General features: G+C 34.3%; 1 protein-coding gene across 4 annotated transcripts in view; it reads right to left on the bottom strand.

Moving 5' to 3' along the window:
• The window catches only part of LDLRAD4 (low density lipoprotein receptor class A domain containing 4), a 578,057-nt gene that overhangs the window by 346,740 nt on the left and 203,691 nt on the right, over positions 1–27,626 (bottom strand). For all 4 annotated transcript variants that reach the window (XM_051970507.1, XM_051970509.1, XM_051970508.1 and 1 more), the window contains one exon: positions 1,108–1,577. In XM_051970507.1, the coding sequence (XP_051826467.1) occupies positions 1,108–1,147 (40 nt within the window). In that variant the 5' untranslated portion in view covers positions 1,148–1,577. The remainder of the gene's footprint in view (positions 1–1,107; positions 1,578–27,626) is intronic.

The raw sequence follows: 27,626 nt of genomic DNA, 5'->3' as shown, positions 1-27,626 counted from the left end.
TTAATAAATGTTTGAGTCATTAACTGAATAGGACAGCTGATCATTGAAGGTTGACAGAACTCAACACTGGGACTTTTTAGGAGTTTCTGACTTCCTAGCATTTCTTAATAAGCAATCTCCATTTTGAAACAACTCCTTAAGAATTTAAACTCCATGACTTATTTGCCCTAGAAAGATGTTTAAAAATGGGCTTTAGAAAATAGGCAGGCTGATATCTAGTGTCCCTTAAACTTATAGTCAGCATTACAAGAGTAAGTGAACCAATCACATTCAAATTTCATGATTATTGGGACCAAAACCTTCTTTATATTTTTTAAACCATTATTATGTTAACAGACCTTGACTTCAGCTCTCTCTGGGATGCATCAATAAATGAAGAACTAGAAATATAAAAAAATGAAGTGATATTTCTGAGATATTCAGGGAAACAGAAACAAAGCCAGGGTCTGAATTCAAAAACTCCTGTGTCTCAACACTTTGTTTTGGGCACTGGATAGAACAAATGGAAACTCCACAAAATGTGAAAACTGGTAACTAGGGTAAAATTTAAATGGGCTGAATTAAAATAAAGTTGTGATGTACAGCTTTAACAATGACTTCATTTATACAAGAATGATAATAACTGGAAGGGTAGAGCAGCCAATTTTCCCCCATTTGCTCACTAATAAAACCAAGGAAATAAACTAAGGATAAAAAAAAAAAAGATGAGAGAAGGAAAAATTACTTGCCAGCAATTAATCTAGGGGAGGGGAGATTTTATTCTGTGAAGGAAAATACCCAATTTTACCCACCCTGTCTCTTCTGGTAACAAAATTCCTTTACAGAATGGGGAGGAATATCTCTGTAATATGTATTTCAGGACATTTTATACACAATCATAAAATGCAGGGTCCCTCCTCAAACTAATATATGAGATCAAAATAAAAATATAATATTACTTTGTGGGGGGGGAAAGTCAGCTTATTTGCTTATACTTCTCACTTTCCTATATCTCCTAAAGTTCATGGGTTCAAATGTGTGCTGGGACATTCATTTTTGTGATATTTCAGTTGCACGTTACAAAAAAGTTCACCAACTCTCAATTTACTCACAGTCCAGGAACCTCACCTGTGAAAGCGTTTGTGGCCTGAAAACCAGCTTCCTGCATACTGCTCTCCCAGACACGTTTGTGTTCCCACTCTTAACTTGTCCTTACAAGAGGCAACTGGAGGGATTGAAGCTGTCAAGTTACTTCCATTTTAGCTTGTCGGAGTCCATCTCTCTCCGGATTGCAACCTTTGGTAGCATATGATTCTCACCAGATCCTGTGAGCAGATGGTACCAGGAGACCGGCCAGAGACAAAAAACAAGTATTGGACACACAATGGTTTCAGCCGTCCAACCAGAGAATCAAAGCCATGGTGAATCAGGAAGCCACGGAAGTTGTCCTGCTGAGATTGTTTCCCTTTCTAAAATGTAGTTCTAATGAACCATTGGGTAGCCAGCATCCTTTCCTTGGGTTGCAGCCACTTGGGATGTTCAATTGCTTTCTGCCTTGTCTTTTCTCTTGGGCTTGTCTTTCCCCTCAAGCACGCTCACTGAAAAATTAAAAAAATAAAATAAAATAAAAAGGAGATTATATTTTCTGATGACCTGTACAAATATTAAAATTCATAAACTCACCAGGTCAAAGAAACCCTCCCAACTACCCAAAAACATTATTATGGATTAACTAAACACATTGAAAGCTCTCTGGCAAAGCAAATGTGGCAAATTTTCCTAAGTATTGTTGAAGTTTGGAAAAAAGGGACTCAGGGTTTCATTCATGGGAACAAGAAAAAATTTATTTCTCCAAATTTCAATTGAGAAGCAATGGGCAACAAGATATAATAAGAGTATAATTACAAAAACCATGTTCTCATGTCTTTGGTTTTTATCAGTACAAACAGTTACAGTGAAGTATAAAATAATGAAAATATTTCTCAAGCTACTGAAAATGAGGAGAGAACAAGAATGAGATATATAACCCCTTTCTCATATAGTTCAATAAAACTCAGTGACAAGAAATCCAATGAAATCAGTGTTTATAAACCCTTGAAAAATGAAACCAGAGATGTCTTGCCAAGATTTCTTAGACTTTTTTTATATATATACATACATGTATGCACACACATATATAATATGTTTATATATGATTTTAAATTAAGGATCCAGAAGAAAAATTGATTTAGTTTCCATATTGTTTTATACTTGCTTTTAAATAAAAGCATTGTATAACCATTATTGCAAAGCAACTAATAAAAAAAAAATAAAAAGAGATGAGAAGACTAAAGGGCCAGACTTTTAAAAATAGATGATGAACATTAAATTTAAATTATCACTGATAGAGAAGGATGAATTTTATTCCCATTATAATTATTTCCTCCTAGTCAATTTTTTAACAATCAGAAACTACAATCACATTTTTCTTTTTCACCAAGTGGAACAAGGAAAAGAAAACTTTTTTAAAAGATTGCTAAATTATCTTATATAACTTACATATTCTTTACATAAAGAACAATTTACAAAAGGGCACACAGTATAATTTTTTTTGTTTTATTAAGTAAATACAAAATATGTATTGAGTTAAACATCTCTAACTCAAACTAATTTAAGGGAAGGTCCAATCAATGAAAATATAAAATCTAACAAAGATCATTTTTAAAAGCAATGTGATTTACCTGCTTTCAAGTACCTACAAACCCACAAAATGAAGGATACTACAGAAATCATTAGTGATATAGTTACTGAATACATGAGAAGAATTTTAATTAGTAAATCATAAGCTTATAAATTGGTTAAAAGCACAGGAAACATTTCCTTCTGAAATATGAAATATGAATATAGAAGACTATATTCACATCCCAGAGAATTTCAGTCTTTGAAGTAGCCCAATTTAGTCAAGACACAGTTAAAAACAACAAAGGTGACTTCAATTTTGCCACAGTGAACTTAGCTAAGTAGATGGAAGAGAAAGAAGAAAATCACTCTCTTAATATCCAGATTTTTCCTTAGCCTCCATTCTATAATCTCATTGAGCTAATCACTTCCTCTTAGAAGTTTTCCCTAATCCATTCCCCAGCCAAAAATAATTTCTCTCTCTTCTGAATTCCCAAATTGTTATGTTTGTACTGCATTTAAACATTCTAGCTTACATTTTAATTGTAAAATTACTTGATTTTCCCTATTAGGGAACAGAGAACAGGTACTATCTTATTCTTCTTTGAATTCTCCCTAGTATTTACCCCATTGTTTTGTATATAGGACCTATAGGATCATAAATATTGTTGTTCGTCCTAAGTTCTCGAAAAAATCCATGACATGAGGGAGGTAATGCCATGGCATGCAAGTGAATGGGATTTAGGTGAGGGAGGGCTGTGCAAAATCATCTGATTCACTTTCCCTTCCAGAGCATCTGGGTCCAGTGGCCAGATGTAGATCAAGATGACTAGAGATGGCCCTAAATGTAATGGGAGACCTTGACCTTTTTAAGCTAAGGTCTTCGACAGGTTTCCATTTGACTAAGACTGCACCCATTCAATGATTAAAACTAGGTGGCAGTTGAGGCAAAAAAATCTCCTTTTTAGACTAGTCCCCCAAAAATCTATTAAATAAATGAATGAATGAATATGGGACCTAAGAAAGCATCTAGTCCAATTCTTCATTTTGCAGTTGAGGGAACTGAGACGCACAGAGATGAAGGAACTTGGCTAAAGACACCCAGATATGTGATCCAAGCCAAGATGATTTGAAAGTAGGTCCTCTGAATATACATCTAGCACTCTTTCCCCTGCATCAAACTACATAGGAGCTAAATAAATATTTGTTCAATGAATCAATTCATAGTCACAGGAATTGTTGCACTTTATTTGCTCCCATTCTCAGTCTGGTCTGAGAGATGAAAAACAAGTTTGAGTGGTGTTCTGTGCTGTTTTTGTTTTATTTACAGTGATACTGTGCTTTAAAGTATTTCAACTATCACATCGCTCACATTTCACATAGCCATGGGAAATCTGTAGGTGGGTATGGGTAGTGGTGGGAGGGAAACAAAATGACTGTTTTCCTTTCCTATGACTATAATTTGCCTTCTCATTCTCAAATTTATTTATTCCATGAGAGAAAGGTAGGCCACCAGATTAAAACTGTTGGAACCCCCTGAAAAGCCTTACTTTGCTAAAATTTTGAAGAGCAATTGCTATGAGATTTAAGATCAACCCCAATCAACCCTATGAAATAATTGGGAAGCTAAAATGTATCATCATAAAAGTAATATATAATTTGCAAATTCCAACACAGAGTCTCGACTTTTTTTCCAGTAACTTTTCTATTACTATCACTGCTTTGAATTTTTTCACTTCTTGAACTGTTTCCTTCTCACCTACTGCTCATCTACATGCCTTCAGCAGAAAGCAGAGATTTCACAGAATCAAAGGGAAGATGGCAGAAAAGAACTGAGCCCAGCAACATTTTAGATTCTAAAAGCTTCACTGTCCAGAGTTACAGATGCCTAGTTTTTTCATCAATTTGTTCTCTCAACTGATTCACTAGCCCAACTATGACATAGTTCCAATGGACACCACAAAATATAATGGAATAACAGCTAAAATAGTGATTCTTCCTAAACAATAAAAAATCAAAGTAACAATAATAAATAGTACCCTATCATCTCCTTCATTAGCTTAACCTATTTTGTATAGATACGTCTTCTTTAGGACAAGTAGGTGACAGTGGATAGAGCACAGAGTTTGGAAATGCAGCCTCAGACACTAGCTGTGGGAACCTGGGCAAGTCACTTCACCTGTTCATCTCAGTTTCTCTTCTGTAAAATGAGCTAGAGAAAGAAATGGTAAACCATCCCAGTGTCTCTGTCAAGAAAACCTCAAATGGAGTCACAAAGGATCAGTCAGACACAACTGAAGAAGGACAAAAAATAAATCTCTTCTTTTCCCAAGTGGATTATAAACTTCTTAAAAGGTCTACCTCACTGTATTCTGTAGCCATTGTAGGACTGCTCATTCAAGAAACATTCAAGAAGCATTCTAATTAATTCTCCACATTATAATCTGAGAAACAATTTTGTCCTGCACATTATGTTAGATATTAAGTGTGTTTGAATATAATAATGACAAGATACTCTATTTTGAATAGGTGCCATACTTTTTGAATTGACTAGTTGGGCCCACAGTGTGCCTTACTTTTAAAAAAAAACAACGAATAAATGGAGTCTTCATTTTTGTAAAATATTCTTGAAAAACACAGAATTTTAGACTCAGAAGGGTCACTAGAGATCATCTCATCCAACTTTCTCTTTTTAACAGATGAGAAAATTGCAGCCCTAAGATACTGAGGTAGTCAATAGCAGATAGCAAATAGCAAGGCTGAGATGAGAACCATATCTCTTCAGTATGATGAGACTAAAGATTCAGAGCTTAAAGCACTCTTAGAAACATTTAGACCACATACAGATGAGGAATTTGAAGAACTCTGAGGTAAAGTGATCTACTGAAAGTCGCATAATAAGTTCCTTTCCACTGTACCCAAGAAAATGAAGGGTTTTCTCAAACATTAATTCCTGAATGTTTGACCCTTACTGTATCTCAGAGGAAAATCACCTTACAAAGAAGCAAAAGAAGTATGAAAAGGGAGACTCACCCTAGATCAGAGTATTCTTGAGCCACACCCTCACGCACTCTTATTCTAAATCCAAAGTGCTCATCACTCAGATGCCAATGCATACACATAGATGTTCTCTTCACACTATGAAGATGGGGAAGACTAACCAGGAAATAAATTGATTCAAGACTGTACTTGAAAATGACATTAAGCCCCTCCCATAACAATGCAACAGTTACTAAGGAAATAAAGTGCATCAAACGGAAAACACCCCCACAGGAAGGGACATTTAAAAAAGGAGAGAGAGAGGGGAGAAAATGAACACCCACAAAATCTAACCAAATAAGTTGTGGAATTAGATCTGCTTTGCCATTCATTCATGAGGACTTGGGTCAAACTCAATCACTGTAATCCCTGAGGAATTAAAATTTGGTCTTTGACAGATGACAGTTTTCACGAACTTAAACATTGTACTGTGGAGACATCTACTTGCAGGGGAAGATTAGGGCCATGAAGTAGGCAAAGAGATCAAAATTCAATAGAGAAGTGAAACAGACTTTTTTGAAACCTGGTAATTTAAAAAAATATATTTTAAGCAAATCAAGTATTCAAAAAAAAGTGTAAACACTGCAGTTTAATTTTTTTTTTAATTTCCTTTCACTGTGGACAGTCTGTTTCGTTGGCTAAGTGCTAGTTACCTAGGAGATGGCTGAGTGGTGAAATTGGATAGACTATATGTTGTAAGGAAAATGATCAGAGTTGTGGCAGTCTTTAGAAATGATGTCGATGGTCTCTTGTCACTACTCTTACCAAAAATGTTCCGGGGAAAGACAAAAGATAAAAAAAGCACAAAAACACCTTCACCTGGATAAATGGGGGAGCTATTTTAAAATATGAAATTATTTTAAGTCAGTATTTTTTATAGAAGTTGCTTTCCACTTCTGCAAAAAGAACATGAAAAATTTTCAAACTTGCTGGTTCATTTAAGAAAGAGATGACAAACAGTTTTTGAGGTGGCTGTGAAAAAAAAGGAAACTTAGCTAGGATCTATTCCTGACTCTGACACAAAAAAATCACTATGTCACCTTAGGAAAAAGACTTCACACATTTTTGCATGAGTTTCTCCAAAATCCATGAACATACGAGTTGACAGCCTAGTTGAAGGTCTCTGCAAGTGTCAGTCAACATTCACTGAGTTCTGAGAAGGTACAGACTATACTCTAATGAGATTATAAAGAAATAAATATGGTCCTTGCATTAAGGCAGTTTATAATCTATTGGGGCTAAGGGGAGATAAGGAGAAGAATAAACAAGCAGGATCATGAAAAGAACATTAGATTTGGAAGTAGGAATGTGTTTTAATCCCAGCTTTGCCTTGCAGTCTGTGACCTTGTACACAGAGAAGCAGAATGGCTAAGTGGATAAAAAGCTGGTCTTCAAGACCAACTTCTCACAGACTAGCTGTGTGATCTTGGATAAGACAATTAACATCTCTGTGCTTCAGGCAACTCTCTTAAGAGTCTTAGTTGCAAAGAAAGTGCCAATCTATATCAGTAAAGGACAGAGGTATTTTATTCACTAGGCATTCTCTATATAAATGGAATTATATGTCTAGTTTTTAAATTCATTCTTCAAGCTTCAATTTTCTTACATGTAAATTGAGGAGGTGATACCAAATAGCCACTAAAGTTACTGCCTGCCCTAAAAAATCTCATAATTTGGACCTTTATTAAACACTAAATGTTTGTTTTTAATTCCTATGTTTTAAAGGTGTTAACATTCGGTTTTGTAAAAATTTTCATGAAAAACCTGAACATAGATCTGCCACTGACAATGTCTATGCTTTTCCCAAAAAAGCCCAAGTTTGGGCCTGTGTTTATGTGTTCCAAGTCCAGTTACACTGAGAGAAAATTGGTTTAAGAAATCAGATTTGCTGCTTCAAATTTTCTCTTAGAGTTCTGATTTGGATTCTCTGAGCTATTCAAGAGAAAGAGGAAAGAATGACTCATGATCTTAGAGATGTCAAAGATCTTAGAGATCTGTTAGCTCAACAGTCTATTTTTTTTTGGGGGGGGGATAAGAATCATAGATCCAGAGCTGAAAAAAATCTGAAGCTATCTAGCCCAACTTCTTAATTTTACAGACAAGGAAACTGAGGCACAGGGAAGATGAATGACTTATCTGAACTCACATATGCAGAACAATGAGAAAATGAAATTCTAGAGACTCACTCACCGAAAGTCGCCTAAATTCCACAAGAGATGTATATACATACATCATACACAAATATACATACATACATTAAAATATGCTTGATGAATTTTTATTGTCTCAATATTTAAATAAATAATAGAGAATTCCAGTTAATATTCAGAAGGCCGAAAAGCCTTCATTGTGTTGGAGAGTTCTGTATCAGGGGGAAACTGGATTCAAACACTAACTGACATTGGCTAGCTCTGTGTCCATGAGAGATCATTTAATCTCTCTTGTTCTGAGCTTCCTTTCTTATAAACTAGAGGTAATGTACCTATAGTAACTTCCTAACAAAGTCACTGTGAGAGTTACATGAGGATCACATACATCTGAAGTATACTGAAAATAGTATGTTTAGTGGATTGATGTTTAGTGGATGCTTGTGGGTTTGTGAATAGAAAATTGGACTTCAGGTTCTATTTCTCACATATTTGTCATTGTTTAGTAATTTTTTAGTTATTTTAGACTCTTTGTGACCCCATTTGGAGTTTTTTTTTAAGCAAAGTTAACAGAATGGTTTGTCATTTCCTTCTGCAGCTTATTTTATAGATGAGAAAAATTAGGTCAACAGAGTGACTTTTCCCAGGATCATATAACTTCTAACTGTCTGGGACTTGATTTCAACTCAGGAAGATGAGTATTCCTAATTCCAGTAATTTTGTTTTCTTCCCACTACCACCCATATTCAATGACAGCAAGAAGGTAGAAACACTAAAGTAAATAGAAAAGTGCAGAAAGGGTCATGTTGAGCAGTGTTGTTATTGCCCTCTTAGTTTTTATATATACATTTCTTTAAAAGAAAAGCATATATACAAATATAAATATATATAAAAAGCATAAATTGTATATAACTTTAGTTTATCCAAACATCTTCCTTGTTCTTTATATATGGAAATGTTTGTTTTTATTGATGATTTTTAAGTTCATCATGAACTCTATCTCACACATACCGGCTGTGTAATCTTAAAAATGTCTCTTAATCTTTCTGTGCTGGGAAATTCTTTAAGAGTTTTAATTGCAAAAAATGCTCATTTGTATTGATAAAAGGTAGAAGCAGTTTATTCACTTGGATTTCCCCACAAATATGAAGTTATTCATCGTTAAAAACAAAAAGGTAAAGCATTATATAAATAAATATCAGCTATTATTATTAGGATATTTTAAAGTCTTTCAGCTTTATCTTCTATTGTTTTTTGGTAAAGACCCATCTATTTAAAATATTTGATGTTTTAGAAGGCCTGTACTTTCTTGGAGAAAAGACTGCTCAAGAGATAAAAATCAAAATACAAATTCCTTCCATGCCTACTACATTTATAGGATATAGGAAACAAGATGCAAAAAGCAGTGAGAATGTGTGGGGGAGGCATTTGGTATGAAGTTTAGCAGGGTAGGTAAAAAAGAAAAATGACAAAAAAGGAAATTATCTAGGCAAGTAAGGAGGCATAGCTTTTTCAATCTTTTTTTTAATCATTAAGAGTGTGAAGTATCACAGAAATGCACCAATAGGAAGTGATTCTATTTGGCTTTGATATTAGTAGGTATAATGTTTTAAATGTAACCAAGCTTTTTCGTATAGAATCCAACTTTTTTTTTCTTTATTTGTTCCAGTGAGAGAAAGGCTCTGTGTTTTTCATTTCCTTCATAAACATTCTTTAAACCAATGAAGTATATTCTGAGACAGAAGTCAATACTGTGGCCTTAGTACAAAGCCCCTCTTCATAACTTGATGGATCCAATGCTCTTTAATCAGATACAAAATCTTGGGGATCTTGCTCTATTGGTCGCTTAAAAGCTAATAAAACTGATAATTGATAAAAGCTGATGTCTTCTGGAAATAATTCATCTGTTTAATTCAGTAATTAGAACTACCCAGTTATTTTCTTCTATTTCCTTGAGGTGAAACAGTGAGCAGATCATAGGAGCTGGAGTCTAGAAAACTCTTCTTTCTGAGTTCAAATCTGGCCTCAGACATTTCAAGCTAACCTGGGCAATTCACTTAATCCTGTTTGCCTCAATTTTCTCATCTGTAAAAAATGAGCTTGAGAAGAAAATGGCAAAATACTACAACATATTTGCCAAGAAAACCTCAAAAGTGGTCACAAAGGGTTAGATATGACTGAATAATAAAAGCTTTTTTTTTGATTCCCAAAACCTTGAATTTTATTCTTTCTATAATCAAACATGCCAAATTTTGACAAAAAGATTTTTCCCATAGTTGCTCATATTCACCTTTCTTTAAATAAAATAAATAAATACATGAAACCTGTCTGGTTTTGTTGGTTGTTTTTTATTCTGACAAAACAACTTGTCAAGTTATTCTCTTTCGAAACTCAATGTTGAAGGAAAAGTAAATTCCACTAATATTTTCTTTGAATATTTCCATACAAAAGGTTACTAGCTATAGTAATAATAGTAATAACTAGCATTTCTATATCATTACTACATGCTGTGCCAAGTGCTTTACAAACATTCTTTCATGCTATCCTTACAATAACCCTTGGCGCAAGGTGGTATTATTATCTCCATTTTACAAATAAGAAAACTAAGGCAAAAAGAAATTCATTGATTTGTCCAAATCTAAGTGTCTAAGATTTGATTTTTAACTTGTGTTCCAGACTGCACCTCCTAGCTTCCTCAGGTTCTACTTTGAGTTCTCAGGGATGATCAATAGGAGAGGAAAGGATTAGAGAGAAAGAAACAGACACATAGTCAAAGAGAGACAGACAGTGAGAACATAAGTACAGACAGGCCTGAGGTAAGCCTTTCTGACACCCAGGGGCTAGATAGTCTCAATCTAGGATTCCAGCACAGCCAAATGCTTTTAATTTAATTGCATTTGTATGTCATTCACATATTCTGCCTTTAGGATTCCTTGGTGATTCATAACCACACACACACATACAGATATACACACACTGACTTCTTTTGAAAGAACTGAGGAAAGAGATAGAGGGAAAAGATGGGAACAATGTTCTAACATTTTTATCAACAGTATATCTATCTATTTAGAAAGATATACATACACACACATATATATGTCTATGTATGTATACATACATAGACAATCAGAATTCAAGCTATCTTGATATCTCATTTTCTTCTCTTTTATATGTTTTTAGAGAATAAAATTTAGAAATCACAAGCAACAATTATTTACAATTTCAAAAGTTCCTCATATATGCATATCCCCCCAAACAGTACACTTTTCTTCCAACAAGAGCTTTAAAAAAAGACCAAGTAAAATTGTTAAGAATGCCCTTATAATTCCAAGTAAAGTTGTTAAGAATGCCCTTAGAATTTCAAGGAAAATGGTTAAGAATGCCCTTAAAATTCTACACAAACTTTTATCCATAAACAATATTGGATGGGGCATGGAAGTTAGATGAGTCAAATCAACTCACTTTTGTGGAATTACTTAATATGGTTGCACAGGCTCAACAAGATACGCATTTTGACAGATGTCTTCAGGACATAATTTAAAATACTGCCCATCTGAGGGCCACCCCATAGGGCTGATGTCATGGAAGAAATCTGGCATCAATTCAGTCCAAGAGCCTCAGAAATGAGCTCTCAGTAGTACAGTTACATACAATAAAGAACACTGCATCTGTGAGAGGCTCAGGCACACCAAGCAGTTTAATGAGCAATCCCTGACTCCACATATATTAAGGAAACACCGATAGGGTTTCACATCTTCCTGGAAGGCTGGATCAGTCAGCGCTCTGAAAATGCATGTGTCATGAAGAGCAGCTGTTCAAGAGGGCAAGGAATTTAGGGTAAAGGCTCCCTAGTATTTAACTAATGGTACTTCACAAATCCGGGCTCTGTATATTCTTAAAAACTCCAGCCAAACATAAAAAGTTCATTATTGAACCAATTTCTACTGCCTTATCCCTGTGCTACGTTGCCCACAGTAAAACCAATGCAGTGCTATTGAGAGTTGAAGAAACGGCAAGGTACTGTGTGTACTAGCAGGATAGCCCATGCGAGCCTGTGCTTTCATGACCCTGTAATACAGTAGTGGTTGCCTCTAGGAACAAATGTAATGTGAGTAAACTTCTTACAATATGTGAGACCCTTCATGTTTTTTTGTATAATGGTTGTTTGCATCACCTGCTGTAGAAATCGATTTCATTTGGAATGGTGTATTAGAATTGGGGGAAAATATTATTCTATTTGCTTGATTATAAATGAAGCTGTTCACCTTCTAAACCCATTATTAAATATCATATAACAGATTTCTGGGATACCAAGAAATAAAACTACTGGGCCCCAGCTGCAGTTTGCTGTATTGTGGAAATACAGCTTGAATCATAGTTTCTTATTCCCATTACTTGCTGAATTTAGCTACATAGTATTTGACCATACTGGATTAACTAGGAAAAGGTCTGGAACGATGTGATGTGTGTATTACATTGTCCAATAATATGCTCTCAAGGAAGGAAGGAAGGAAAGGAGGGGGAAGGAGAGAGGAGCAGAGAACAAGAAAAGAGAGGAGATGACAGGGAGGGAAAAAAAGGAGAAGAGAAGGAGGAGAGGAGAGAGGAGAACAAAGGCAAGGAGAGAACAGAGAGGGAAGAGGGGAAAGGAGGGGATGGGAGAGGAGGAAAGAAGAAAAGAGGGGGAGGAGAGAAAAAGAAAGGAGAAGGGAGAACAAAGCAAGGAGAGAAGAACAGAGAGGGAGCAGGGGAAAGCGGGGAGAGGAGAGAAGGGAAGAAGAGAAGGGGGAGAAGAGAGGAGGAAAGGACAGGAAGAAAGAAGGTAAAAATACCAATCAGGAAATACATCAATGAAAGCTTTTCTCAATATTCTTCAGGATCTACTGGTGTTAACTGGTGAGAAGAATAATGAAAGACAGATAGAAAAAAAGGTAAGAAATACAGAAGAGGAAGGTTGGTGTTTGTTTTTTGTTTTGTTTTTTTACCATAGAAAGATAATAGCATCATGTTAGCTATCAAATGATCATAAGCAGGCCAAGAAACTTCAGGGTACTGAAACAACAATCAGGGAAAAACAGACATTTCCCTCAATTTGGATTCCATAACCATTTATTAAGAATCTACATGCAAAGCACTGTCCTAGATTTAGGGAATACAAAGATCAGTTTGACATGGCTTCTGCTCTCAAAGATTTTACAGTATCATTAAAGGAAGTTAAGTACATAATTATGATACAATGGGAAAAGAGATAAGTGCAAAAAAAAAGAATATTTCAGATCATTTAAGTATGGAGACATAACTTCCAAGTTGGAGGAGGGAGGACAAGAAGGAGAGGGAAGTTAAACTGCCCATATCCTGTAAACGCCCTCCCCCAGCTTCTTAAACTGTGGTTCACAACCCCACATGGGATGTCATAACTGAATGTGGGGGTCATGAAGTTATGATTTATCAATAAATATTTGATTTGTATATCTATATCTATTTTATATATTTATATATTCAGGGTCATATAAAAATTTCTTGGGTAAAGAAGAAAAAGTTTAAGAAGCCTTGCTGTAACCCACCAATTTCGCTACAGAATATATATCCTAAAGGAAGTCAAACAGAAAGAAACATCCATAAGATAAACATCACAGATCCCCACAATACTTTGTAGAATGCTCTTAGAGCAAGGATTCATAACCTTTTTGTATGTTTCATAGACCCTAATGGCAATTTGGTGAAACCAATGAAGTTCTTTGCAGAATAATATTTTTAAATGCATAATACAAAAAAATAGAGGCTTACGATTTAAACCAATTATATAAAAATAATTAGCAAAGTAATTTTTTTCAAATGTTATTTATAAAAAGAGGGAAAGACTCACATGTACAAAAATGTTTTTGTAGTGGCAAGGAACTGGAAGTTGAGTGGATGCCCATCAGTTGGGGAATGGCTGATACTGTTCCATTTAAAATATTACTTTTCTATAAGAAATGATCAGCAGGATTTCAGAAAATCCTGGAGAAATTTACACAAACTGATGCTAAGTGAAGTGAGTAGAACCAAAAGAACATTGTACACAGCAACAACAAGATTATGTGATGATCAACTCTGATGATCTTGGCTCTTTTCAACAATGAGGTGATTCAGGCCAATTCCAATAGACTTAGAATGGAGAGAAAAAGGACTCTGGGAACTGAGTATGGATCACAACATAGTATTATTTGTTTTTTGTTTTCTTTCTCATTTTCCCTTTGTAATATGATTTTTTCTTGTGTAGCATGATAAACATGGAAATATGTTTAGAAGAACTGTACATGTTTAACTTATATTGGATTAATTGTCATCTAGGGGAGGGAAGTGGAGGAAGGAAGGGAGAAAAATTTGGAACATAAGATTTTGCAAGGATGAATGTTGAAAACTATCTTTGCATGTACATTGAAAGTAAAAAGCTATTAAAACACAAATATTAGATATTTTCTTTTTCTTTCATTAACAATAGCAAATGAATCAAAAAGACTGTATTGAGACTTTAAGCTAACTGCCCACAGGTCAGCTTAAGAAAATAGCCTTGCAAAAGGAAAAGAGGGGAGAACTTCTCAAATGCAGACTTCATTCCTTTACAGACAGAACTCCTGGTTTTCTTAGGCTTTTTCTACAATGTCCCAATAATCTCTTCATCCTAGAAGTTCATTCCATCTTTGAAACTTCTTATTCTATTAAAATATTTTTTTAAAAATACAAGTTCATAGATCCCAGGTTAAAAGACCCTAGTCTATACGAAGTACTTAATAAATGTTCACTACATAGGAGAAAGAACAACAAATAATATAATTAGATTGTCAAGATTAGACATTTAAAAGTAATTAAAGTCTGATGAAGAGCAAATGAAAACAGCAAGAGTTTAGAAGAAGATTATATTCCTGTAAGGAAGACCAAAAGAAAGATGGACTGCCTTGATGAACCTTCATAAATCCCATCAAGTATTTGGTCATCTCAAAAAGAAAATTATAAAACAAACATAAAAAGAGAGACATAATCAATAAACATTTGTTAAGCACTTACTATGTGACAAGCACTGTGTTAACTGGCATATTAGCCAACAGTATTCATCACTGAGTTGGCAGAAATCCATTGAAGAATCCAAGATGAAAAGGGACACTCTATGGATGATGAGGTCCTCAGATGTTTCTATTTGTGGATAGCATAGCTCCAGTTCCAGCAAGCCCTAAAACATTAAAGAGCCTCCTGGAAAAAGATATATAGCCATTCAAAATAATCTGGTCTGATCATCTACATGGGGAAGATCAAGTTGGATAGAGAATGTCTTTTTTTCTTCTAGATTATGCCATATACTTGGAAAGACAACTTGTAGAACTTGTCTATTACAACATGTATTAGGCAATATAATTGTACAATGAATTGGGTCCAACATTAAATAGGAAGGAAAAAGCAGCCTACATTGCCTTAAGGAAACTGAAAAGTTCCTTTAATATATCCCAAGATTCTCTCAGAAATACTTATTAAATTCCAATATTCTACTAGAGATGATGTATGTCTGAGAGATAAGGAACAGAATAATCTTTGAGAAGTGAAAATGAACTTTCCCAACCCCTCTTAATTTTTAGTATCTTCTCTCTCTTAATTATTTTCTACTTTGTGTGTGTGTGTGTGTGTGTGTGTGTGTGTGTGTGTGTAGCTAGTTTGTATATACTTGATGCTTAATGTCTTCCCCATTAAATTGTGTACTCAAGGTACTGTCTTTTGCCTTTTTCTGTCACAACTGCTTAGGACAGCACCTGGCATGTAAGAGATACTTAATAAATGTTTACTGGCTGACAGACAATGGAAAAGTTCATGATGAATAAGAGGAGTTCCCCCTAAGACCAATGAGGAGATTTTTTTTAAAATTTAGACTAAAAGATATCAGCAAGAATTCAAGTCAATGAGCACTTGCTAAGCACTTGCTGTGTACCAGGCACTTGTGTTTAGAGTTGGAAAGTATGATAGAAAAAGAAATTGAGCAGGCACCCAGATGATAAGGGCAAGGGAGGACAAATAACCAGGCAGAGAGCTTGACTGATACTACCAGAAATGAGCAAGGTCTCCAACATATTGAATGGACACCATGGGGGACCTTCACTGAGGATATGCCCAATAGTCACTTCAGTAGATAAGCATGGATTAAATATATCTTCAGAAAATATATCTAAGTCCAAATGGACCACAGATCCATTTGAGTATTTGAATTTTTGAGCCAAAGATGATTCAGGATTTGTTTCTAAACACATTAATTTATTAGTCTTTACAAAAATGCTTATAGCACTTCAACAATTCAATAAAATTATGGATTCATTCCCCTTGTTCTATATGCCATAAGCCCAAATTCAGAGAGTTATTAGATACTACAGGGCTTCCCTAATTCAGGTTATCCCATCTAAAATGATACCTCATTAAACGTCCATAAAGAAAAGCATATTTTGATGTATAATATAATTTCAGATGAAATAATAGCTAAATATGATTATTAAAATAGCTTCTACCACTATCTGAAAATTACTTCTTGAAAGTTAAATATTTTTGTGTTTCCTTGAAAATGGTTTTAAAAGATGATTCTCTCCTCTCTTGTCAGCTCTACAAGATGACCTCCCACATCTCACTTAGAGTCATGTCATAATATGCCAGGGTTCCCCCACCTATGGGTGGACTCTGGCAAAAGAGATTTTAGAGTTTGGAAGCTGGCTGCCATTGAAATTTAAAAGTGCTCTAGTTACTCTACTTCCATTCCCTTCCCTTCTAGTTCCCATGGAAACAGACGTCAGATCGCCAAAAAACAGGGTAAAGATAGCACCATGCCCAGTTTTCCCCACAATCTGTTTCCATGGGAACAGGAAAGGAAGGGAAGGAAAGCCTAGAGAGCTTGCAGATTTCAGTCATTGTCAGCTGGGAGATGCAGACAATTCTGGCTAAACCACCCAATGGTCTGCAGAACCCAATAGGCTTCTCACTCAATTGCCGGCCATCTTTGGTGTGGGGTCACATATAATCAGAATAATAAGACTATGGAACTCCATGTGTGCATGTCCCCCAGACAAGGAATAGATGCAAGACTTATTTCTCCTAACTTCTCTTAAATCTATCCTGACATAATCCAGATTACAATTTATTTTTAGTTCTACGACCCTAAAGTAAAAATCAGTGATGAACACCTTCTTTTTCATAAAGAGACAAATATAATCTAAGACTTGGGCCTGGAAGGCTATTTGTTATAACTGTTCAACTACCACTGAAGTTGAGGCAATAACAGCTTATTCTTGGCTTCTGACTATATCCTACCTAAGACTAAACTGTGAAGAAATTTCTTTAGAATATGAAAAAGATTCAGTCTTTTCTTCATATTTTATTTCTACTAAATTATGCAATTATAGTAAGAAAGACTCTTAACACAAGGACCATTCTGACAAAGGGAAACTGCATGAGAGATACAGTGGAATGGTTAAAGAGTAATAATAATTTACCTTTGTAAATTGGTACAATTACAATTAGAGGCATCATGGGGGATGAGAGGTGGACTACAGAATCAAATCTTAGAACTATGGTGATGACCAATATATAATATCTCCAGATTTGTCAAGTGCTTTATCCCCAAATTAATTCTAACAAAAACCTTATAAGGTAGATGTTATTATTTCCACTTTATAGAGGAAGATGATTTATTCAGGGTCATATAACTAATAAGATCTGAGATGAAGTTTTAAATTCAAGCCCCATGTTTGAGAAGAAAGAAGAAAACTAATTTTAAAGAAACATTATTCTTTCCAAGTCATCTATCTAAGAAAAGCAAATGTAATTCCTATCATTACAAGTACCAAATCAATGGGAATATTGGGGAAAGGGGCAATTGGAGGAAGGTTCAATCTGTAGTTCTTTCATGAACTGATGTTTTTGACAAATCTGTTTTGATATTAGCAAAACATACACTATGAAACTAGCTTCTAATTTTCAGGTAAAAGTATATAAAGCCCCCCTCCCCAAAAATCCCAAAGTATTTATTTCAAAGCTGTTCCATAACATATCCCTTAAACTACACATACTAAAAAGCCAATATATTGCTCAAACACATGTTAATAACATAGTGTTTTAAGAAGTTATTTCTTTCCCATGGGAAAAACAGAAAGGCAAATATTAACTCTTTATTGACTATATTCTTCCATTTAAAAAATTACATTCTCTCTCCTAAATCTTGAAAATTAAAACAATAGCAAATAATTCAACCAATAATTCAACCAAAAGTCACTAAATTATTTTAAAGGCTTCCTCAAATAAATAATTTTCTGGTACTAAAACTGCAAAAGGGAAAGAAAAATCAGTGATTTGATTAGTCAGCATATAAGCAACAAAGATAGCTAAGCATTTTGCACAGGCCTATAATCCCATGTGGCCAAGGAAAACTCACATTCAAACTGTGAAGTTCATTTGTATTCCACAGAAGCAAAAATACACATATATTTATATATGTGTGTATAATGTCACACGTAGACTTTTTTTATATAAAAAGCTATGAAATTATATGGAAATCCATTTACTTTTTAGGATACTGAAGCAGATTCAGTCACATTCTAAAATTTGCAGGGCCAAAACAACAACAACAACAACAACAACTCACAAACAAACAAAGCTTATACGGAAAATTTTTCCATTAGCTATCAACCCTGCAGTGACCAATGTATAAATGATGTAGGCAGCTGTATAGGATACAATATACAGAGGAAAGCTTTTAGATATGCTTTAAATAAATGAATATATTTTAATATCCTAAGCCATCAACCTCTTTGCACATAGGTATTTACTTTATAATAAATAAAGTTATGAAAACAGAGACAGTGCACCTTTCCCAGCACATAGACTACTGCACTTTAGAGAGAAGGGATAAGGATAAGGAAATGGATCTGTGATTTCTCATTGTATAGAATTCCCAGAAGAGAATACTTCCTCTATCAAGGCAGGTCGGCTCTTCTGTATGAGTTCTAGCCTTAGAAAATTGCCTTACAGCACTGGTTTATTTGACTTGACTAAGATCTCACAGTTAATAGGTATCAGATATCTAGATCTTCACTATTTTCTTATTATGCCACATTTCCTATATTTTTATATAGTAGACACTTAATAAATGGCAAATGAGTCAAATATATGAATGAATGAGATAGCATCAAACCTGAATGCAAAGCTTTCAGGAGGGCTAGAGGAAGGGCATACAAGTATTTTTTTTCTGATAAGAGCAGGGAGTTTTTTAGCAGGCGTAAGTTAGCAACATAAGTTGGCAGTGTGATTAGTCAACAAAGCTGATGCCATCTTGGGCTTCATTAAGAGAAGCAAAGGTTTCTGGAATAGAAAAATTATGATCGGGGCAGCTAAGTGGAGCAGTGGATAGAGCACCAGCCCTGAAGTCAGGAGGACCTGAGTTCAAATCTGACCTCAGACACTTAATACTCCCTGGCTGTGTGACTCTGGGCAAGTCACTTAACCCCAATTGCCTCAGCAAAAAAATAAAAAGAAAAAATGAAAAGAAATGTTTTGATCTCTTTAGTTTCTTCCTGTCTTGGTCAATCCTCATCTGAAGGACTATACTACATTTTGGAGATCTCAGTTTAAGAAAACTGATAATAAACTAGAGACCTTTAAGGAGGGCAACAAGATGCTGAAGTCTCATGTCTATGTAATTGAGGTTGAGTGGTAGGAACTGGTCATGTTTGTCCTGCAGAAAAAAAGAAGGCTTACAGGAGATTTGAGAGCTGAATTCATTTGTATGACTGGCCAGCATGTGGACAAGGGATTAGACATGTTCTACTTGGTTCTAAAGAGTTAAATTAGGAGTGATAGATAGAAATTGCAGTGAGGTCATTTGAGGCTTAGGAATCAGGGAAAATTTCCTAACAATTAGAGCTGCCCCAAGAAGTGATACATTCTCCCTTCCTTGAGAGTTTTCTTATAGAAAACATTTTCTCAATGTCTACTTGTTATGTAAATAACTAGAGGAGCTCCTTTTATATATAAATTGGACTAAAAAGCTAATGAAGACCCCTTCCAATTTACAAATTCTGTGATTAAGTGATTCTAAGCTTACTTAGAGTATAAAATGTTTTTGTTTCAATACTGTTGACAACATAAATAAAATTTCAATTCATCAAATATTGGATAGGGTTAATTTGTAAAACAAGCAGGAATTACTAATTGCCATTAAAATGGAACAAAATATTTTTAATTTCCATGGAAAATTTTATCTATAATTTGAACTTATCATATTCTAGATCTACTGAAATATATCCAATTGTGAGAGAGCCTGGTTAGAACAATATTTTATTATTACTTGTATATCAAGTTTTTTGAAGAGGCATTCTCATAAGGGTCCCAGGCTGTCCTCAAGCAATTTACAATCTATAGTTATAGCTTAGTTAATACAGTCATTTCTACTGTAAAGCAATAAAATAAAAGCACAGTACTATGCAAAATTATACAACAAAAATCAAAGGACTAATTGAAAATAGGGAGTGAGGGATACAATGCTCAAAAACTTCACCAGTAACATTAAAGAAAAAGAAAGGAACCTTTAAAAAGAGCACAATTTTATATACATTAAATGGTAAAGAAATACATAAATACTACAATAAGTTATGGCACCATCCACTGTACCCAGTTTCCCACAGCCCAAGCTGGTAAAATGTACTACAAGTTGGACTGGCTGCAACTCCAAGCCTCAGGCTACACTGGATCAGAAAGGTAAGGATGTGTAGATCAGTCCTCTTCTGCCTATACCATCTACTGCATCAAAAAAAAAAAAAAACAATAAATTTTGCACTTCACCTTGAAAAAGAAATTTGCTTGTGGAAGTAGGCATCCATAGGATTACAGCTTATGAGTTATTGTGAAGTGGTGCAGTGTTGTGTATTCTTACTGTATCTTGAGAAAGAAACTGCAAACTCAGAATTCAGGTTATGCTCAAAATGTTCCAAAATAGATCAATCCTATTGGAAGAAATTCACATTTTCAAAATAGGTACTATAGCAGAACTGACTATATATTATGATGTCTCTGACAACCCTGGAAAAAATGCAGCCAGATAAGCTAGATATATATTTCTTACCAACATATTGTAAAATATGTTTTCTAAATTTTTTTGTTTTCTAAAATACCAAAATATTCTAAAATAAGGTAAAGGTATGGTCTTTACCTTATTAAAAGGCTAGTATTCAGGAAAAACAATATATTTGTGAACAATGATTTACAAGAAACTGGAATCCTGTCTTACTCATTTCATTCTAATTTTTTGTTTTTAAAAACAATCACCTCTAAGAAGATTTCCAGTTATATTTATCTAGATCTGGTCACCCCAAATATCCTAGCAACTTCCAGAATTTATTTAAAGAACTGCTACTATTTAGATACTTGCTTGTGTTGTGATATCTGATTATTTATATTTTTCCTGTTTGTCTAATCTTCCTCATTATATTCATTTTGATTCAATAAACACTTATTAAGCATTTACTATATGAGGAACACAGTCCTTCACCTCAGAGACTTACAATCTCCTGGGAGATGTGTGCATATGGGAGAAGGAGAGGGGAAGGTTGTGTCTGTCTGTCTGTCTGTGTTTCCCTTTCAGAGAGACAATGGGGGGAAGGGAAGGCTAGTGAGTGAGAGAGTGAGAGAAAGAGAGAGAACTATTCAACAGCAAAGAGAATTTTATAAGAGGAGTAACTATGACATAATGGAAAAAGGACTAACTGGCTTTAATGTTAGAAGATGTCTCTGATACTGATTACTGTGTTACACTGGGAAAGTCACTTCCTCTCTACAGACTTCAGTTTCTTCATGGGTTGTCCTATGAAATCCCTTTCAGCTGTGGATGTGTGATCCTAAGATCATAAGTAAATAAAAGAGACATGAAGAGATATATAAATGTTCAGAAAGAAAATTTGGAGTTGGATAAGGAGGTGTTGCTTAAACGAATAAGTCTTGGAGGATAAGAAAGACTTTAAAAAGTCAAGGACAGTGAAGGAGGACATTCCAATCAACAAGCATTTATTAAGCATTGTGCTAGATGCTTGAGATACAAATAAAATAAATGAAACATCGCTTGTATCCTAACAGAGAAGAGAATAAAGATACATATAGAATAAACATAAAAACAAAAAAAAAAGGTGCACATAAATACAAAGTAGTGAATAAACGCATGGAGAGTAGGGAACATGTACAAAGTTCATTAGAGTGCACAATAAGTAGAAGATAGGAGTGGAAGATAATGTTGCAAATCTTGAATGGCTTTATATTATAGAAGACCTTGAATGTAAAGCAGAGTTGCCAACAGAAGGATCTGATGCAAAGTGAAAAACCCTTTGGTAAGGGTGAAAGAGGTGAGTGTAAAAGCTGGCTTCAAACCTAACATCAAAAATACTAAGGCCTTGGCAACTGGTCTCATCCTTCCTCAAAATAGAGGGAGAAGAAATGGAAGCAGTGTCAGATTTTATATTCTTGGGCTCAAAATGTTTCTTTGTATGTTATTCTATCATATTCTAGATCTACCAAAATATATCTGATTGTGAGAGAGCCTGGTTAGAACAACATTTTATTATTACTTGTGTGTCAAGCTTTTTGAAGAGGGATTCATATAAGGGTCCCAGGCTGTCCTCAATCAGTTCACAATCCACAGTTATAGCTTATGTTCATGTTAACCATGCAAATGCAACCATGAAATTAAAAGACACTTGCTCCTTGAAAGGAAAGCTATGGCAAATTTGGACAGCATACTAAGCTATGGTTTTTCCAGTAGCAATGTATATCTGTGAAAGTTGGACTATAAGGAAAGCTGAGTGCCATAAAATAGAGACATTTGAATTGGAGTGCTGGAGAAGACTTTTGAGTATTGTCCAAGCAATACTCAAAAAAATTAATTCAGGCTATTCATTGAAGGCCAAATACAAAAATTGAAACTTAAATACTTTGGCCACCTAATGAGAAGATGGGACACTGGAAAAAATTCTGATGCTGGAGAAGATTGAAGGCAAAAGGAGTAGGGGATGGTAAAAGATGAGATGAATAGATGGTATCATAGAAGCAATGAAGATGAGCTTGAATAGACTTCAAGAGATAATAGAAGATAAAAAGGCTCAATGTGCTACAGTCCACAGAGTCACAAGAAGTCAGACATAACAATGAATAAACTGTTGGATTTTAGCAGAGGGATGATATATGTGACTGCTCTGAAGATGAAGTGAAGAATGGATGGAGAAAAGGGTGCAGGGAGGTGAAGATAAGACTAATCAAGAAGAACTAAGAAGGCTATTTACCATAGTTCAGGCAGAAGTTCAATTAATAGGATTCAGTAACTGATTAAAAATGAGTGCTAATGGTATAGAACTCCAAAGTTTGAAGTATGGCTTAAGTGGACAAATGATGATGTTATTAACAGGAATAGGAAAGTTAGGGTGAGAGGAAGATTTGAAGAAAAGATAGTAAGCATAAATCTGTCATTTTCATTTGTACTATACCAAGGACAGACACACTGATGAAAATGTTCATTTCATAACTGGAGATAAGCAAGTTTGGAACTGAAAAGATAATATGTGTGTATGTATATCTGTGCCTCTGTGTGTCTGCATGCACACATGGGATATATACATCTTGAGGAAAATTATTTTTCTATTATATTAATAATCATTTATTAATGTTGGATTAAGGCTTTTTCTCTTTATTTCTTCATTCAGGGATCAGCCCCTGTAGGTAAGCTAGCTAATTTCTGAAGGACAAGACTGATAAAAGAAATTATCCAAATCCTTCAGCAATATGCTCCTCAATCTTAGGCAGGACCTCAACCAACTACAGGACTGTATTTCTGTTTAGAGTGTTAACAAAATCTAATCTAGATAATAAAACATCAAGTCTACGCTCTGCACCTCTCCATTACAGTTTAGGATGATCTAATTCATGAAAGAGAAAGCCAACCAGAGTGATCTCAGTAAAAACAGATTCTTTTGTCCTACTTGTTGTAGCCGGCTGAATCTCAGGAACAAACCACATTCTCAGCAGAAGAAGCAAAGACTTGTAACCCATTCCCTCACTGATTGTTATTGACCAATCAAGCTGATTTTTACTTGTCAAGGGCAACCCCTTTTTTAAAAGTCTATTAAGGCATTTAGGGTCTTCATTAGGTGCCTTTGGTTACCAAGAGAAACTACTTACCATCAATTTATTGATTATCAGCTGGCCTAATAAACTTATTTATTATTTTTATACATATCATAATAATAAAAATAATATTATTATTCATTACCCAGAAACTCTTGTCTCTCATATTTTTCATTTGTCTCAATATTAAGAAACCTTCTTTTATATTTTATCTTATTTATTTAATGATTTAATAATATTTATTTTTATTATTTATTAACAATATTTAATAATGAATAGATAATATTTATTATATTATATTTTATATTTTTCACTCCCTATGTAGCAGGTACTCAATCAATGTTGACTGCAAAATTCTCTCCTAAAAAAAAAAAACAGCTAACAAGATGACTAAACAGACTGGAAATCACAATCTTTTAATATCTACCTCCTCCCTCCTTATAAAACAAAACAAAATAAAAAAACCAAAACAAACAAATAAACCAAGAACAACAACAACAAACAACCTGCGACACAAGACAACAACTCCACTTTTAACTTACTTTGCATAACAGATTTGTTCTTAAAATGTTACACATCTAGAAATTTAGAGCTAACAGGAATACTGGAGATCATCATGTTCAATTCATTTTCTTTCTCTCTCCATATGTGTGGGTATGTATGTATGATAGTATGAGGTCACTGTGGCAAAGAGATGTGAAATTCTTGCCTATGAGCACAGATCACAGAGGTAGTGGACATAAGAATATTTAATCCATGACTACTGGCTCGAAATGAGTATACTTTCCACTTACCATACTATTATGTAATCCCTAGTTTATAAATTGAATTTTTGGGAATTGGATCCTACTTTAAATGTATCAAGAACTCAGAGAATTAGGTTATAAACTAACGAATAAAACTATTGGCTTCAGTAAAGGAACAAGATACAAAAGAAAGTCACCAAAAAAATCAGAATTTCGATATATCTTACTATTAAAAAAACAAGATCAAAATATAAAAATATTCATGAAAAAGGCACAAAATATCTTGGAATAAACATATTAAGGCACATTCAGGATTCATATTCCTACAACTATAGAATATCATTTATAGGAATAAAGGCAGATTTTAATTGGAATCATCTATTGGTTATGGCTAGATTGCATGAATATAATAAAAATGATACTACCTAAATTAATTTACAGATTTAATGTTATACTTAGGAAACCATCAAGGGGATATTTTACAGAACTAGATAAAACAACAAAATTCTTTTGAAGGAACAAAAGGTTTATAATCTCAAGGGGAATAATGAGGAGAAACAAAAGTAGATATGAAGAAGATATAGTATTCTCAGCTCTGAAAGAACATCATAAAGCCAGAAATCATTTGGCAACTGGTTAAACTAGTTAAAAAAGGAAAAAGCAAGAAAAAGATCTCTATGAAATAGACTAACAAAGATCCAGAAGCAAAAAAAACAAAAACATATTAATTTCAGTGTTCAATAAATTCAAGAACATAAACTAGGTAGAGGAAGGATTCCCTATTGAGCAAGAACTTCTAGGAAAACTATAAATCGGTTAGACAGAAATTAGGCATAGATAAGTAATTTAAAATATATATATACATATATATATGTTGTATATATACATACTTATGTGTGTGAATATATATACACACACATACATGTACATATATCACTATCCGTCCTATACAGATAAGCAATATAAAGAATAGTAATAATAAATGTAATAATAATAGCCAGCATTTATGTAATGTCTACTATGTGTCAGGCGCCATGCTAAGCATTTCACATTTTATCTCTTTGATCCTTACAACAATCCAGGGTTGTTCAGTCTTTTTAATCATATTTGATATTCTGTGAACCCATTTAGATTAAGGTTTTTTTTTTTAAAACAAAGATTGGTGTGGTTTGCCATTTCTTTTTTTGATTCATTTTACACATGAAGAAACTGAGGCAAATGGTTAAAATGATTTGCTCAGGATCATACAGCTAGTAAGTGTCTGAGACTGAATTTGAACTAAAGTCTTCCAAACTCTAGAACTGGTGCTATTATTATTCTAATTTTACAAGTAAAGAAACTGAGGTAAACAGGTTAAATAATTTGCCCAGGATTATCCAGCTAGTAAGTGTCTAGGGCTGGATTTGAACTTCTGTCTTCCTGACTCCAGGTCCAGTAGTCTGTGTGTTACTTTAAGAAAAAAAAAAAATTGGATCCTACTTTAAATATATCAAGAACTCAGAGAAATAGGTTATAAACTAACGAATAAAACTATTGGTTTCAGTAAAGGAACAAGATACAAAAGAAAGTCACCAAAAAAATCAGAATTTCTATATATGTTACTATTAAAAAACAGAAAAAAAAATTTAAAGGAAAGGAGAAAATACCTCCCAGAACTATAATGGGCAAGATTTAATAATCAAATAATGGATCAAAGAGATCACAAAGAACAAAATTTTTTTAAATAATTAAATTTTTGCATGAACCCAATCCATGCTACTAGAAGAAGAAAAGTATGAATAAGTAGAAAATCTTTGCATCAATTAACTCAAATAACAGCTTGCTATCTAGGACACAATCATGAGATCACAGCTCTTCATCTGAAACTTCAGAGGTCATCTGATTCAAACCCTTCATTTTTTACAGCTAAGAAAATGGAAGTTCCCCTTTCTTTCTTTCTTTTCTTTTTCCCTCCCTCCTTCCTTCCATCTTTTCTCTACCTTTACCCCTCTATCCACATAGGGAATCATATCCTTACCTGCAGGTGTTCTGCCTGAAGGAATTTTTGAATGAAACTGCATGAGATATCTCAATGCTTATGATCTAGTTTTCTTTCTTAAGGATTATACCTTAAACCCAAATCACCCTAGTTCTTACTGACTAGCCAACTATAAGCCTCAGTCTAGCCTCACTTGAGATGCTGTTTTGGCTCTGATGACTCACAGTGAATGTAAATAGCATTTTTTTCTGGTTTGACCAGGAATTTTTAGAGTTTTCCCCTCCCAGAATGATTGTTTTTTTTTTAATTTTATTTTTAACTAGGTAAAAGAGGCCATTGCCTCAGACAAACTGAGATCTGGGGAAAACCTTAGCTTAAAAAAGTCAAGTTCTTCCATTGTATCCAGGGCCATTTCCAGTCATCCTGATCTTTATTTTGCCACTGGATCCAGATAGTTCTGGAGGAAAAAATGAGACTGGTGACTTTGCACAGCCCTCTCTCACTTAAATCCAATTCATTTCTAAGTTATGATAGCACCTTTCTGATGTCATGGTCCTCTTGGAGAATGAAGGACAAAACAATGTAGTTTAATCCATGTAAGTTAATCCATTTCATGCCTAGTGTCACAAAAACACTAAAGTATAAGAGGCAGGATCTGAAACCAGGTTATTTGATTTCCTCCCCACTGAACTCTCCACTGTACTATACTTTCTCTTACATAGACAACTAATCAGTGGCTCAAAGTGTGGTGCAGTGAATCCTAGAGGGTCTCTGAAATCCTTTCAGAGGGTCTACAAATTCAAAATTAGGTTTTTTTCTATTTATGATAAATATCTATTATGTAACCCACATAAACAAAAACTCTTTGGACATATTCTCAATAGTTGTTAATACCGTAAAGATACTAAGAAAAAG

Source organism: Antechinus flavipes, chromosome 1 (genome assembly GCF_016432865.1).
Source record: "Antechinus flavipes isolate AdamAnt ecotype Samford, QLD, Australia chromosome 1, AdamAnt_v2, whole genome shotgun sequence".
In the NCBI taxonomy this organism is placed as follows: Eukaryota; Metazoa; Chordata; class Mammalia; order Dasyuromorphia; family Dasyuridae; genus Antechinus; species Antechinus flavipes.
This window is presented reverse-complemented; position numbering and strand designations above follow the sequence as displayed.